This window comes from Staurois parvus, unplaced genomic scaffold, assembly GCF_062004578.1.
Source record: "Staurois parvus isolate SC_StPar_1 unplaced genomic scaffold, SC_StPar_1.0 ptg000548l, whole genome shotgun sequence".
Classification (NCBI taxonomy): Eukaryota; Metazoa; Chordata; class Amphibia; order Anura; family Ranidae; genus Staurois; species Staurois parvus.
The window spans coordinates 10,033,598-10,049,772 of NW_028318344.1; the positions used below are offsets into that span (position 1 = coordinate 10,033,598).

The 16,175-nt window shown below is 43.6% G+C and overlaps 1 protein-coding gene across 1 annotated transcript; it reads left to right on the forward strand.

The window, feature by feature from the left end:
- The first annotated feature begins 7,659 nt into the window (after nt 1-7,659).
- LOC149451165 (protein GVQW3-like) lies at nt 7,660-8,139 on the forward strand. Its single transcript, XM_089690943.1, has one exon. It carries the CDS (start codon nt 7,660-7,662, stop codon nt 8,137-8,139), a length of 480 nt encoding a protein of 159 aa, XP_089547069.1.
- The last annotated feature ends 8,036 nt before the right edge of the window (nt 8,140-16,175 follow it).

Below are 16,175 nucleotides of genomic sequence, written 5' to 3' on the forward strand. Positions count from 1 at the left end.
AACTTGACACTTGGCACAATGCAGTCAGGCAAGTACCGTTCTGGCAACTTCCAAACCCAGACAAATCCATCGGATTACCAGACAGAGAAGCGTGATTTGTCACTCCAGAGAACGTCTCCACTGCTCTAGAGTCCAGTGGCGGCGTGCTTTACACCATTGCATCCGTTGCTTTGCATTGTACTTGGTGATGTAAAGCTTGGATGCAGCTGCTCGGCCATGGAAACCCATTCCATGAAACTCTCTACGCACTGTTGATATGCTAATCTGAAAGTTTGGAGGACTTTAGCTATTGACTTTGCAGACAGTTGGCGACTTCTGCGCACTGTGAGCTTCAGCATTCGCTGACCCCGCTCTGTCATTTTATCTAGCCTACCACTTCATGGCTGAGTTGCTGTTGTTCCCAGTTGTTTCCACTTTGTTATAATACCACTAACAGCTGACTGTGGAATATTTAGTAGGAAGGAAATCTCACGGATGGACTTACTGCACAGGTGGCAACCTATCGCGGTACCACGCTTGAATTCACTGATCTCCTGAGAGTGACCCATTCTTTCACAAATGTTTGTAGAAGATGTCTGCATGCCTAGGTGCTTGATTTTATACAGAGAGAGAAAAAACAGGTGGCGCACACACCTAGTGCATTATCCAAGGTTTATTGAAAGGAGTGAAAAATAAAAACATACTCACAGACGAAGCATATATCTAAAAATAATTTGCATAATGACGATGGCCACAACGGCAAGCAAGGTGTTCCAACTGTCAGTGCAGTCAAATGGCTGACGCGTTTCGGGGACAAATCCCTTTCCTCAGAGCTACTGACCAGCCTCTGATGCAGATGTGTAATGGATGGATGATGGGAGCCTTGCTGGTGAGGCGCTGGAGAGTACATACGATATCCGGTTTGCTTGATTTTATACACCCGTGGCCATGGAGGTGACTGAAACACCTGAATCCAATGATTTGGAGGGGTGTCCCAATACTTTTGGCAATACAGTGCATGTTCTAACAAGGGATTAGACCATTGTGATATGCATGTACATTGTATTATGTTTGGAGTGATTGAGAGTTTTTTCTTGCAGCAAATTATGTATATGCTTTGTATATTCACAAAAGGTCTCTGAAAATCTGTCGAAATGACAGAAGACAATAGATTTTACTACATGTAATGGGGTGGATTTACTAAAGGCACTTAGACTGAGCACATTGCATGTGAACATGCTCCAGAGCTTAGTAAAAGAGGTGAAGTTCTGCTGATTTCCATCAAGCAATCACGAACAAGCAAAAATTTTTTTTTTCCTTGCATGTGATTGGGTATTTTTTGTGAAAGTGAAACTTTACCTCATTTACTAAGCTCTGGAGCAACTTGCAAAGTGTTCAGTCTATTTGCTCTAAAGTAGAACTATATGCAAAACTTCTTTCTTTCATTTTGGATAGAGTAATGGATTATTATAACCCCTGTAGGTTATTTTTTTTAATTGTTTGCCATCTGTGTCCCGATGGAGAGGTTTCACTTCCTGTCCCATAGCCTAAACAGGAAGTGAGAGACAATACCTACCGATTTAATGAATCCTATGGGGCCCCACCAAGTCACCAGAGCCATTGTCCCTATTGGAAACTTTCCTCTCTGTTTCTGTTCTGAAGGCAACCCAAAATGTAGGATTTTCTTTTACTTTCACTTTCAATGGTAATGATAAACAGAACAAACAGAGAGGGTGAATCTCTCTAACGGGGTACAGGCAACAATAAAAACCTGACAGGGGTTCCAATCCTTCTCCACTCTATCCAAAATAAACAAAGGTTTCTTCTTTAGTTATACCTTAACCTTTTCGCCGCCAGGTCCAAAAGCCGTATGGACCTGACAGCAAAGGGTATTATACACAATCTGATGACTGCAACCACTGGGATTGTGTTTAATAATGATATGCAGACACCTGCCTCTCAGGTGGAAGGAGTTGGTCGGCTGCTGTCCGATCAATTTCACAGCTCTGGTACGGGTGCCAGTATGCGCCCATGCTTCCGCCATGTATCCCTTGCCCATCTGCGGGCCCAGGGAGCACCATGGCAAGTGCCGGCGGGTGGAGGGGAAAGAGGAGAGCAGCTGAAGCTGCCCTTCTTTCTGTGACCCAGAAAGTGACTTGTATGACGTTACTTCCAGGTCACGGCTGTTACTTTCCCGGCTAGAATAGCTGGGTATACATGTATTGCAATGCGATCTGCATTGCAATACATCTAGTGGAGACCAGAGGAAACATGCAGGGCCTTTTAGACTCTTCTTGTCTCACTAAAGAGAACCTGTCACCTTTGTGTCCCTTATGTGATGAAGAAAAAAACGTTAAGTAAAAAAAATTTTTTGTATTGCAAAAAATACAAATAAAGTTACACCCAAGCACATAGCACCCCACCCCATCGCCACATAAACGCACGTACGAACGCACTCGTCGGGGCACCTACGAATTAAAACGTCTATAGCGATACAAGTTACATATTGCCACGCATGAGTGAGAACAATCATTCTAGCACAAGACCCTTGGGCATCAATTTTTTGGTGGTTTCATGAACATAAGGAGATACAGAAATGCCAACTTTGTGCATGAGAGCACACGTGGTATACATAGTCGTTATTGTTCACATTCACCATCATCAAACTGTGAGCTCAGAGTTACTGCATCAGTGGAGAGAAAGTTCATGTGAGGAGACTTGAACCAGAGAATAAGCTCACGCCTGTGATGGTGGAGGTGAGCAGTGACACTAGGCTTCTCTTAGCAAAGTCCTGGGAGTTTTCCAGTCAGGCTTCATGAGGTATGGGAAAAGGCCTACACCTATGGAAAGGGAATAATTCAACTTTAGTCAGAGCTGCACAGTTTGTTTTCATCTACCATTATCCCTCATCTGCATAGGGAGTTTTTTGATAAAGGTGAACTAACCCTTTAACTTCTTGCCACCGGCAGGAGCCGGCATTTTAAGTTGGGTGTGATGTCAAGGCCGATAGGAGGGGCTCCTGTTCATTTGTTCACTTTGATTGGCTGCGCTGTAATAATGTAATCAAGAGCCCATCCTCCTGATCATTGGTAGTTGAAAAAGAGTTATCAGTTATAACTCATTCACAGTTCTGGGGTGGCTGATTGAGGGCACCCCAGAGCAGCACAGTGGCTAAATGGTTAGCACTTCTGCCTGGCAGTACTAGCGTCGTTGGTTCAAATCCTAACCATGGCACCACCTGCCTGGAGTTTGCATGTTCTCTCTGTGCCTGTGTGAGGTTCCTCCGGGTACTCTGGTTTCTTCATACACTCCAAAGACATGCTGGTAGGTTAATTGGATCTTGTCTAGATTGGTCCTAGTATGTGTATGTATGAATGTGAGTTAGGGACCTTAGATTGTACGCCCCTTGAGGGTTAGGGACTGATGTGAATGTACAATATATATGTAAAGTGCTGTATAAATTGATGGCATTATATAAGTACCTATAATATATAATAACCCCAGCAACACATACTTGTAACTCTATAATAAAGAGGTTAACGCTGGACTCCAGGAAAAATAAATATTGTCTAAACACAAGAGTCCTATGTATTCTTCCTTAAATTACTAAAACCGGTACACTCAGAATCTTTAGCAGCTGTGCAAGGTAGCCAAGCAGCATCTAACTTCAGCTTAAGCTTAGGTAATAAAACCATACTGATTGGTTTCTATGCCGAGCTGCACTAGATAATGCACTTTCCAGTTTTAGTAAATAACCCATTGGTATGCTTCATTTACTTTTTCAAGATCTGTGCAGCAATCCAGTGTGAATCTTTTTTCCTCTGTGCAGGAGCTTCCTGTAATAAAGACCAGTCACTGCTGCTCTCTCTTCTTGTGCAGGGTGGCTTGGTCTTGTCTCCGCCCTCTCCAGTAGTTTTCTGCAGGCAGCCTGTAGTGGAAGAAGCTCTGGGCCCCTCCTTCAGCACTCTGCACAGGGTATGTACAGCACAATGATGATGTCACTGCTACTTTTAACCGTATCCCCACCGCCCTATAGCAGAAATACTGTTACAGGGCGACACGCGTGCACAAAATCACATGTATATATACGTGATTTTGCATTTCCGGGTAGGGGGCATGCGCGCTCATTAGCAGCCGAGGCTGTCGATCTCTGGGTCCCGCCTAGTGATTACTCTCCAGCGCCTGTTGATTTCCAATGATCACCGATGGGGAGGAGGACTGTTTTGTTTACTAACAGTCAAAGGGTAAACTGTGTGCTGTGTGTGTTTTACTGTGTGCTGTGCTTTACTGTGCAAGCACACTGCTATGCAGAGCAATACAAAGCAGCGTGCTGGAGCTGACAGAGGAGAGATCTGTATTGTTTACATCTCCCATTAGTGATACTCGGCAATCGCCAGGTGCCGGCGGGGAATCATCATCAGGGACCTGGTGGTTGACAGCTGAGGCTGCAATGGCGGCATGCACCCCCTACCTGGAAATACAAAATCTCGTATATATACGTGATTTTGTGCAGCCCTGACGCCCTGTAGCAGTAGTTCTGCTATAGGGTGGACGGGATGTGGTGACTGTACTATCAACTGAACCCACTGTTTTGTTTATAGGTGGCACAGCCTGTTAAACTCAGCCAGTGAAGTCAATGGTAATGCCCTACAACTGCAAGCCAAATTCTTGGCTAGCAATTTGACGCATTAAAAAAAAAAAGTGTTCAGGAGGTGGCAAGATTGCTTAACTGGCCTTTGAAAAGCAATTCACAGTGTGTATGTAAACTTACCCTTAAACTGGCCACAAATGATTTTTTTTTTTTTAACAGCTAACAGATTCTTCCATCCATACAAGCAAAGTGGTTGGTGGAATCCCACCCCTGCCAGGATATTGTGTTTTTTTTTATTTTGACAGCGGCACCTGCAACTGTCAGAATACACTGATTAGTAGCTGACAGATGTTGATCAAAATTGACTTCTGTCAAGCAGGTACAACCACACACTGATCAAAATCCATCCAGCTGAGTCAGCTGAATTTCAATCAGTCTATGGCCAGCTTAAATGCGCAGCTAGTTACAAATTGCCAGAAAAAGCAAAGATTTGTAGTTGCTACAAATCTGTGCTACAAATTGTGCCATGGACCTGGTGGCAAGGAGAAAGAGGAAACAAGAAAAAGGCCCAAAGGCACTTCACCAGCTGGCCAGATAAAAGACTACATATTATATGTATATGCAATATTTCATATCTCCTGCTAAATATTCTGAATGATAACAGCTGTGGCACTGTGTCATATGAGGGATACACACTATCAGAAAATCAAACAAACATTTCCATATACAGACAGATCGTTCGATCTTTGCACAGTATGTATACAACTTTAGACATCCAAATCAGACCTCCCAAACGAAAAATTCCGAAGGGACAAATGCAAAAATTTTTCTCGTATGTGAATACAACTAACAATTTAAATGTGTACTGTTTTCGTGCGAAAGAAATTGGATATTAAAGACAGTGCATGATTGGGTGCTGCTTGTGACCCAGAAGAACCTGAAGAAAATAAACACAAAGGAAAAATTGTATGCATAATAGACAATAAAAAGACATTAATCTCAGTAAACAGTGGTGTTCACCCCCCTCATAAAAAAACACTCATATATATTAAAAAATATATAGATATATATCTACTGTATATGCGTATATATGTCACTATGTATCACAATGTAGTGTGTGTATGTGTGTCATTGTAAATAAAAAACACAAATACACTTTAAAATGTGTTTTTTAAAAAAAAAAATATTAAAATGATATAACAAGTAAAAAACATAATCATCAAACTAGTGTCAGATGCAAATCTGGCAACTGCTGCATTTTGAGAGCCGTCAGAAATGGGATCCATTGATATTTCCGTAAGAAAAATCATTTCAAAAGTTCCGTCGATGGAGAGGTAACAAAGAATCCGAAAGACTCTGAAATTATGGCACTGAAAGGTGTGGCCACAGGGTCACACGTAAATTACATCACTTAGTTATTCTACAGTGTTCCCATGTCTAAACAAAAAATGCCTTTGTCGTACAACATTTTTCGTACAATGTGTACCACCATCAGTTTTGACCAGCTGCGAGCAATCAAGGAAAATCAGATATGTTAGGCAGGCCATAGACGGGCCATAGAATTTTCGGCCAATAAACGAAAAGTCTGTTGGCCCTGTTGCCGATGCTGCCACCAATGTCCACAAAAAATGGCAGTTTTTCGCGGATTTTCCAGCATGACCAATAAAAATAAATGAGGAGATCCACGAAAAAAGGCTGACGGGCTGGCCCCACTAACGGCGGGAATATCGGACGATTTTTCGTGCAGGCGAACATTTGGCCGATAAACGACCAGTCTATGGCCTGCATAACTGTGAACCCAGCTATAGAAAAGCCACGGCAGATTTTGATCTGTACAGCAGTAAAAACATTATAATGAAACACATCACTATGATTTGAAGTGCCTCAACTGCAAAGCGAAATGAAACAAGATAAGATCACTTGATCCATCTTAAGATGAAAGGAAGCCAACACAAGTCTGTTTGTTCTTATATGGGTTTTTTTGTTTGAGATAAGGCAGCTTGAGACCACTTCACAAACACAACCAAAAAGCCATATCTGGCTTTTCAATCTATAACATCCGCTTCGTTTTAAATCATTCACAGAGACAGTTATAGTTAAATGTTTGTAGACTAAAATGTGTTTTTTAAATTGTAAAAATGGAAGTGTTGGTGATATTTCCATAAAACTGATATCATGTGGGATATGGGTAGGCCTTGATGAAAAAAGAAAGACATTTTTGGGTTCTCTCTTCCTTTTCAGCTAAGTTACACTTTCTATTTCTGTAATGCTTTTTCCTAATAGCAGTAATACTAATTATTTATAGAACACATATTACAGTGTAGGCTGGGAGAATTCTCAGAACCTACCAGTAAGAAGCTGCTGTGGCTAGCAGTGTTACGTAAGCGCAAAAGTGAGCAAGAATGAAACCTATATGATTCATAACATGTTATAGATGGACCTCAAACTACAACACAAGATTCCTCATTTGTACAAAATAAAAGTTACATATATAATATTGACATAGAGATGACAAGCCCAGTTTTCATTTGGGAAATTGTTTTGTCTGATCTCAATAAATAAGACAGACTATAAAGCTAAATGATGCTCAGCAGCCAGCAAGCTATACCAATTATACTTGCCTAGAAGAAGGAGCCAGTGTTGTACTGGGGGGGTGGAAAATTACAGCCAGAAATTAAAGCACGCCCCTCCCTGGCCACTGATATGCTCTGCAGGAGTGCCTACATTGCAGCAATGTGCCAGCCCTATCAGATCTAAGATAAGAGTGCACAGAGCCAAGGGTTGTTCTTCCAGGCTTTTCCTTGGCACAGACAAGTATGACTTCCTCCCTTTATTATAGAGGAGATCACAGCACACAACTGATGGTTCGCTGTGGATCGTCTTGTGCAGGAGGGGCAGCAAACCTGATGTACGAGGGGCGACTGAAAAGTTCTCAGCCTACCCATGAAGCATTTGCCTTAGCCCAATTTTATTTTTGCTACTCATAGTACATATCTTTGCAAGGTTCCATACCAAATTTCTCACAAATAGCTTTTTCTTTGTTTCAGTTATTGAAGACTGAAGCGCAGAAGGTCATCATTGTCTGAAAGATGGAGAAAGTGAGCAAACGTGTTGTTATCCAATACCTGCTGAAAAAGGGAATGAGTGGACAGGACATCCACAAGGACATGATGGAAACATTAGGGGAGAATGCCCCTTCCTATTCCACTGTTAAAAAGTGGGTGGTGGAATTCAAGAGGGGGAACCCCTCTGTCCAAGATGCCCCTCACAGTGGAAGGCCAGCAACTGCCTGTACGGAGGAAAACATCACAGCAATCCAGGATCTCGTAATGGCAGACAGGCATGTGACCGAACGTTTCATCGCAGAGAAAGTGGACATATCCCAGGAATGTGTTGGACACATTTTAACAGTAGTGCTGGACATGCACAAGGTGTCAAATCGGTGGGTCCCAAGAATGTTGACTGTTGAAGACAAACATGACAGACAGCAGGTTTTGGATAACAGCAGGTTTGCTCACTTTCTCCATCTTTCAGACAATGATGACCTTCTGCGCTTCAGTCTTCAATAACTGAAACAAAAAAAAGCTATTTGTGAGAAATTTGGTATGGAACCTTGCAAAGATATGAACTATGCGTAGCAAAAATAAAATTGGGCCAAGACAAATGCTTCATGGGTTGGCCGAGAACTTTTCAGTCGCTCCTCGTATACCAAGTCCATCTAATTGTTATATGACTGTGGCCAAAAGACAGTTACACCTCCATGGCAAGCCTTCTGGTAGAGAGAGGAAGCAGTCTCCAAATGACATGCAAAGAAAAGACAGAGGAAGCCACATCTAAGTGTAAGCTGTCATAAATTAAAACACAGGTAAATTGCACTCATTTGAAAGGAGGTGAATAAAGGCACATCTGTAAGTCCGTAATCGGTGAATGGTAATTCATGATTGCTGCTAAATGTATATCCGTCACCCATTGGACCAACAATATCCCAAAAGGACAATCTTGTCACCTCAATGTCCAGCTTGTTGTATAAAAAAACTTCATTACTTCTTCATTACTTCCTGGACAGACCTTAGGCCATGATCTTGGCCAGGAAGGGTGGCAGGAGCGGTGGCATGTAAAAGAATCAATCCCTCCATGCAGCCGCTGAATGCCTGCTTCTCCTCTTCTGCCTCCTGCAGAACTCCCTCCCGCAGTACTGTCTGGTTTCCCTTTCCCTCCCCACTGGCTGCTGTGGGGGATACTGTCAAGATTGAGCGCGGAGAATGGGCTGGTAATTGTGTCACTTACCGGCCCCTTCCTTGTCTTAATAAATAGAGTTAGTGATTGGTACCGATCACTGACTCTGTTGTTTTTTTTTTGTTTGTTTTTTTTTATTCATTTATAGCTGAGGCATAGTACACTGAGTTTACTATGCTTCAGTATATGAATGAACAGGAAACTCTGTCAAGTCACCATGGTTTAGAGGACCATATAACTATAAACATACTTATAGATGCATATGCCCGTAAATTACTAATAGAAATAAAAGTGCAGCGCTAAGAATATTAAATGATCATGCGTCCAGAATGTAAAATTAGCAACAGCTAATCATAGGTGGATAATGCCCAATATCTTAAAATAAAGGTGACAGTCTGTGCAGTTATTAATTCTCTGTTAAAAAGTCAGTGGTGGTGTTCCAAGTAGTGTAGAAAGATTACGCACTCACCAGATGCGTAATGTAAGTACATATTATGTAAACCAAAAGAAGTCTCCTTTAAAGGTCTGGTCTGGGGTAGAAATAATCCTCCCTCTGAATGGGTAGTGGTGTCCGGAGCGCCCAGGGTAGTATAAAGATCCAGCTGACCGCCTGGACATTGCTGGTACATTAGCCATCGCCCGTAAATTACTGCACTCAAATGTAAAATTTTCTAGTTTTGTTTTTTCTGTACTCATCACTGTATTACTGATCTTTAGTCAGCTGTGTGCATTGTTCCATAGACAACAATGTATCTCATTTAAAATCAGTACAAAATGTCAGGGGCGTATTTACCAGAAGGCAAACACCTAGGGTGGCAGCTTTCAGGGGGGCAGCACCTCGCCCCAGAAGAAGGGATGAAAGAAGGGACACGCTTTGTCATGGGAACCAGGTGTGATCCGAGAGAGCCTGCAGGCTGCTTGATGTATGTAGAGCCTGACTCTGGTTCCTGAGGAGCTGTGAAGATGATTGTCCTTTTTTCTATCGCCGGGGGGGGGGGGGTAGTGGAAGGCTCTCCCGGGTGGGGGGCAAGAGTGTTGTTGGTCAGTGTCAGCATTGTCAGGTTCTCTCCACGGGAGGGGGAAGGGGGGGGTGATGTTGGTTGGTGTCTGTGGGGGCAGACGATTTTTGTATTGCCTGTAATGTAATGCTGCAAAACGTAGCATTTTTATCTCCCATGTACAAGAAGCCTTAAGCTTTTCCTGACTGCCCTATAGCAGAAGTAGAGAAAGTCGATTACTGGGTCCCGGCCGGAGATTCCTCACCAGCACCCTGAAGTTGCAAGGATCAGTGACAGGGGAGAGGTCTGTGTGAAAACAACACAGATCTTTCCCCTGTCAGTACTGACATGCTGCTTTGTATTGCTCTGCATAGCACAGCAATACAAAGCAGCATGTTTCCCTAGTAAAACACACACAGTAAAACAGCACACAGTTAGCCCTTTGATCTCCCCAGCTGTTAACCCCATCCTACCCAGTGTCATTAGTACAGTGTCAGTGCTTTTTATTAGCACTGATCACTGAATTGGTGTCACTGTGGATGTTAGTGGCAGTTAGTCAGTTCCACCCCAGTGCCCGCCGCAGTCCCGCTATAAGTCGCTGATCGCCGCCATTACTAATATAAAAAATTTTCCAGTATATGCCGCCATCTGTAGACGCTATAACTTTCACGTAAACCAATTCATTTACATGTATTGGGATTTTTTTTTTTAGCAAAGACATGTAGCAGAATACATTTTGGTCTAAATTTATGAAGAAATTTGATTTTTTAAAATTTTTTTACTGAATATATTTTGCAGCAAAAAGTCAAAAATATTGTTTTTAAAAAATTGTCGGCCTTTTTTTGTTTATAGCGCAAAAAATTAAAAATGCAGCGATCAAATACCACCGAAAGATAGCTCTGTTTGTGGGGGAAAAAAAGACATCAGTTTCATTTGAGTGCAGCATTGAATGACTGCGCAATTGTCAGTTAAAGTAACGGAGCGCCGTATCGCAAAAAGGCCTGGGCAGGAAGGGGGGTAAATCCTCTGGATGGCAAGGGGTTAATGTCTACCAGCCCCAGGAGGAGGTAGAAATCCACACTAAAGCTCCTGATACATGGAAGGGAAGTAGTGACCTCTTGTGGTGGATGGCATGCATAATCCTTTAAGATGAAACAGCCGTATATTGTGCTATCATAGAGGATCTGTATTCTACTTTATTTATTTATTTCAGGTACTTATATAGTGCTGTCAATTTACGCAGCACTTTTACATATATATTACATTCACATCAGTCCCTAACCCTCAAGGGGTGTACAATCTAAGGTCCCTAACTCCCTTTCATACATCCACATACTAGGGCCAATTTAGACAGGAGCCAATTAACCTACCAGCATGTCTTTGGAGTGTGGGAGGAAACTGGAGTACCCGGAGGAAACCCACACAGGCACAGGGAGAACATGCAAACTGCACGCAGGTGGTGCTGTGGTTGGGATTTGAACCAATGACCGTAGTATTGCCAGGCGGAAGGGCTAACCATTTAGCCACTGTGCTGCCCTTGACCTGACTATATCTACTGGTGGTGTGCTAAATTTAGGAATTAGGATTAGCAAAACCTATTGCAGGATAATATAGGAATGTGTGTACCTCCTATGTGATGTGGCTACTTAAAGTAGCAGTAAATTATATCCTTATTCTCCAAATAAAATCCATACACATCTACTACTTAATGGCCCTGTACTCTTATTTAAATTAAGTTGTTCCTCGCTGTGTTTTTCCACCTCCATGTGAGCTCCAGAACCTTTCCTTTTCCCTCTCACTTCAATTTGATTGGAACGTACAGTGCATGATAGCTGCAGTTATGTTCACAGTGCTAGGCACACCACAAATCCCATAGTTCATAGGCCATCTTAAGAGCAGCCAAGAGAGGGTGGCTGTGTTTCTGTACATACAGTGCAACCATGGAGACTGAACCTAGCCACCCTCTAACAGGAAATTGTATCACAGCAGGAAAATAAAAAAAAAATGTAGGAGGCTGAGAGCAATAGATGGCACATTTAAAGTTAAAAATATATACTTAAAAGATTTATTTTTTAAAACCAGAGTTTAGTGTCACTTTAAAGCTACAAGTGTGAAATAGTGACGCAATGTCCCTGGCTCAATCAGGTCCTGAAACTCCTGGTCAGGTCCTGGTAACAAAAATAGTGAAAAGTCTGAAGGATAAAACATATCAAAAGAGACTTCAGGAATTTAGTACATACAGGCTGCAGGAAAGAAGGGAGACATGACTGAGACCTTTAAATACATCAAGGGGGTTAATACGGTTCAGGAGGGCAGTATTTTCTATATGAAGCCTAGATCAAGAACACTGGGACATAACCTCAATTTAACAGGAGGAAAGCTCAAAATTAATATTTTTTTACTGAAAGGGTAGTGGATGCCTGGAATACAGTAGATTTCCAGCAGAGGTAGTGAGTCAGTCAGCAGTAAATGGCTTCAAACATGCTTGGGACAAGCATAGATCTAATGGTTAGCACTTCCACCTGGTAGCACTAGGGCCCTTGGTTCAAATCACAACCACAGCACCACCTGCCTGGAGTTTGCATGTTCTCCCTGTGCCTGCGTGGGCTTCCTCCGGGTACTCCAGTTTCCTCCCACACTCCAAAGACAGGCTAGTAGGTTAATTGGCTCCTGTCTAAATTGGCCCTAGTATGTGTATGTATTGATGTGAGTTAGGGACCTTAGATTGTATAATCCTGGAGGGTTAGGGACTGATGTGAATGTACAATACATATATATGTAAAGTGCTGTGTAAATTTACAGTGCTCTATAAGTACCTGTAATAATAATAATATATGTATACTTAGATGAAAAAGGTAACAAAAAACAAAACAAAAAAAAAGGGCAGACTCAATGGGCCACTTGTTTTTTTCTGCCGTCACTTCATGGTACAGTCTGCCTGGCCTTTTTTTGTATTACTTACACACAGAAGCCTTGAATACCTACAGTAGCTGGAAATCTGCAAAGTAATAAGACACGAGCTCATACCGACTGGTTCACGTCTTTGCAGGTTGAATTTTCCTGGTGAATTTTGCATTTCTGATGCATTTCTTACACTTTTTTATGCTTTTGGAAGGTGTTTGTTGTCTTGTGGGAGAAACCACCAAATATGCAGCAGAAACGCATCATATATGCAAGCACTGCATTTTTTATGCGTTTCCGCTGCATTTCCATTGAAGTCTATGGAAGCAAAAATGCAACCTGCTGCGGGAAAAAAATTCCCTGACCCTTTCCACAAATGTGACCGTGATCCATAAGAAATCATGTTGAATGAACTATATAATGCAGCAGACTTAAATAAATAAATTATGGTGAAAACTGAAAGTCCAGAAATAGTCCAAAAATAATCCAACAACATGTGAAAGGAGATCCAAGTAGCTTAGATTCCAGAGGGGTCGATGATGGATTCCAGATATTCCTCATACACCTCAAATAAAACAAAACCTAAACATAGTGTATTATCCTAGGATAACATAAGTGTGCCACTCGTGCTACATGCAAAATAAAACAAGTGCCAAAGCAATCGTGAACATAAAACTAAATAAAATGAACTCACTGCACACGGTAAGGTAAAAATGCATAATTACCCTAAGGTAAACATGGAGCTTCATCAAAATGCCATATGCTTCTCTGGATACTCTTCCACAGACCTCATAGACAGATCAGGGGTCAGTATTATGATCAAGTAAAAACACAATTTATTGTATCAACTTACATAGAAGAAGGCTGAAATTGGCATCCATAATGGGAGAAATAAAAACTACAATCGGCGTCCACATAGAAATAGGAAAGTCTTAAAGCTACCTCCAATAGTGATAAATGGAAGTCCTCAGGGATAGGAACAGCCACGTGTATTAGATCCCTGTTGAAAAAGTCCGCATGTGACGAAACGCGTCCGGGGCATGTGATGTAGTGACGCACTGACGTTTCTGGAAGTGCTTCAGCGGCCATTTTGGGTTCTGGTACATGCGGCTGTTCCTATCCCTGAGGACTTCCATTTATCACTATTGGAGGTGGCTTTGAGACTTTCCTATTTCTATGTGGACGCCGATTGTAGTTTTTATTTCTCCCATTATGGATGCCAATTTCAGCCTTCTTCTATGTAAGTTGATACAATAAATTGTGTTTTTACTTTATCATAATACTGACCCCTGATCTGTCTATGAGGTCTGTAGAAGGTTTTGTTTTATTTGAGGTGTATGAGGAATATCTGGAATCCATCATCGACCCCTCTGGAATCTAAGCTACTTGGATCTCCTTTCACATGTTGTTGGATTATTTTTGGACTATTTCTGGACTTTCAGTTTTCACCATAATTTATTTATTTAAGTCTGCTGCAGTATTATTATTATTATTATTACATCGAGTTTATATAGCGCCAAAGGGTTTGCTCAGCGCTGTACAATAGGGGGGACAATACATGGCACAGTACAACAAAGACAGACAGCGTACGAGGGGTAAGAGGGCCCTACTCTTTCAAGCTTACAATCTAGGAGGGAGGGGGTAGTGGAACAATAGGAAGTGGCTGAGGGGAATGAAGTGGCTGAGGGGGATGAAGTGGTAGAAGGAATGAGGGAGAAAGGCCATTAGGTGAGGGTGGAATAGGCTTCCCTGAAAAGATGGGTTTTGAGGGAGCGCCTGAATGTGGGGAGGGAAGGCGACAGTCGGATGGATTGGGGCAGTGAGTTCCAGAGGATAGGGGAGGACCTGGAGAAGTCCTGCAGTCGTGCATGGGAGGAGGATAGAAGGAGGTCCTGTGAGGAGCGAAGGGTACGGGTAGGGTGGTACTTGGGGATCAGGTTGGTGAGGTAGTTAGGGGCAGTGTTATGAACGGCTTTGTAGGTCAGGATTAGAATTTAAATTTGATGCGTTGGACAATCGGGAGCCAGTGGAGGGAGAGGCAGAGGGGGGTGGCAGAGGTGGAGCGGATGGTGAGGTGGATGAGTCTGGCCGCTGAGTTCAGGATGGTCTGGAGCGGGGAGAGTCTGCACTTGGGTAGGCCAGTGAGAAGAGAGTTGCAGTAGTCAAGGCGTGAGATGATGAGGGAGTGTACAAGAAGTTTGGTGGTGTCTGGGGTGAGGAAGGCACGTATCTTGGCAATATTGCGGAGATGGAGCCTGCAGGTGTTTGCAAGTGATTTGACATGAGGGAGGAAGGAGAGGTTCGAGTCAAGAATGACGCCAAGGACTTTGGCTTGCGTGGCGGGAGTGATAGTGGTGTTGGTGGTGGTGATGGATAGGCTGGGGGGGGGGTGTGGGCAGGTGGAAAGACGAGGAGTTCGGTTTTGGAGAGGTTAAGCTTGAGGAGATGGAGCGACATCCAGTCAGAGATGTCGTTTAGGAGGTGAGTTATATAGTTATTGTTCCTTCAGGGTGAAGTATTGTATAGGCTGACTTGTTTTGCCAACTTTTAGGGTATAGGGCAGTGATGGCGAACCCGTGGCACGCGTGCCACAGCCGGCACGCCGAGCCTTATCTGTGGGCACGCCAGGAGAATCCAGCGGCGCGCTGTCTTCCCGGCTGTAGTGTGCGTGACAGCCGGGTCCCAAGTGCGCATGCACAAGAAGCAGTGCTCTTTGTGAATGGTAAGGCGGTACCTGGGACACATGACAGATCCCAGAAGCCGCCGGACCAATCACAAAGCGCAGCGCTTCTCGCGCATGCGCACTGGGCTTCCGGCTGTCCGACGAGCGCGCACACTACAGAAGCCAGGAAGACAGCGCGCGGCTGGATAAAGGAACAGGTAAGATAAAAAAAAAAACTCTGCGGAAGTAAGAGCGGGTACCTGTCAAATTCAGGTACCCGCTCCCCCTCCCTCCCCAAAGGTCAGCAGTCATCCCTGTGCTGTCCGCAGTCTCTGGTCATCCCTGTGCTGTCCGCAGTCTCTGGTCATCCCTGTGCTGTCCGCAGTCTCTGGTCATCCCTGTGCTGTCCGCAGTCTCTGGTCATCCCCTGTACTGTCCGCAGTCTCTGGTCATCTCCTGTACTGTCCGCAGTCTCTGGTCATCCCCTGTACTGTCCGCAGTCTCTGGTCATCTCCTGTACTATGTCTGCAGTCTCTGGTCATCCCCTGTACTGTCCGCAGTCTCTGGTCATCTCCTGTACTGTCCGCAGTCTCTGGTCATCTCCTGTACTGTCCGCAGTCTCTGGTCATCCCCTGTACTGTCCGCAGTCTCTGGTCATCTCCTGTACTGTCCGCAGTCTCTGGTCATCCCTGTGCTGTCCGCAGTCTCTGGTCATCCCTGTACTGTGTCCGCAGTCTCTGGTCATCCCTGTACTGTGTCCGCAGTCTCTGGTCATCCCTGTACTGTGTCCGCAGTCTCTGGTCATCCC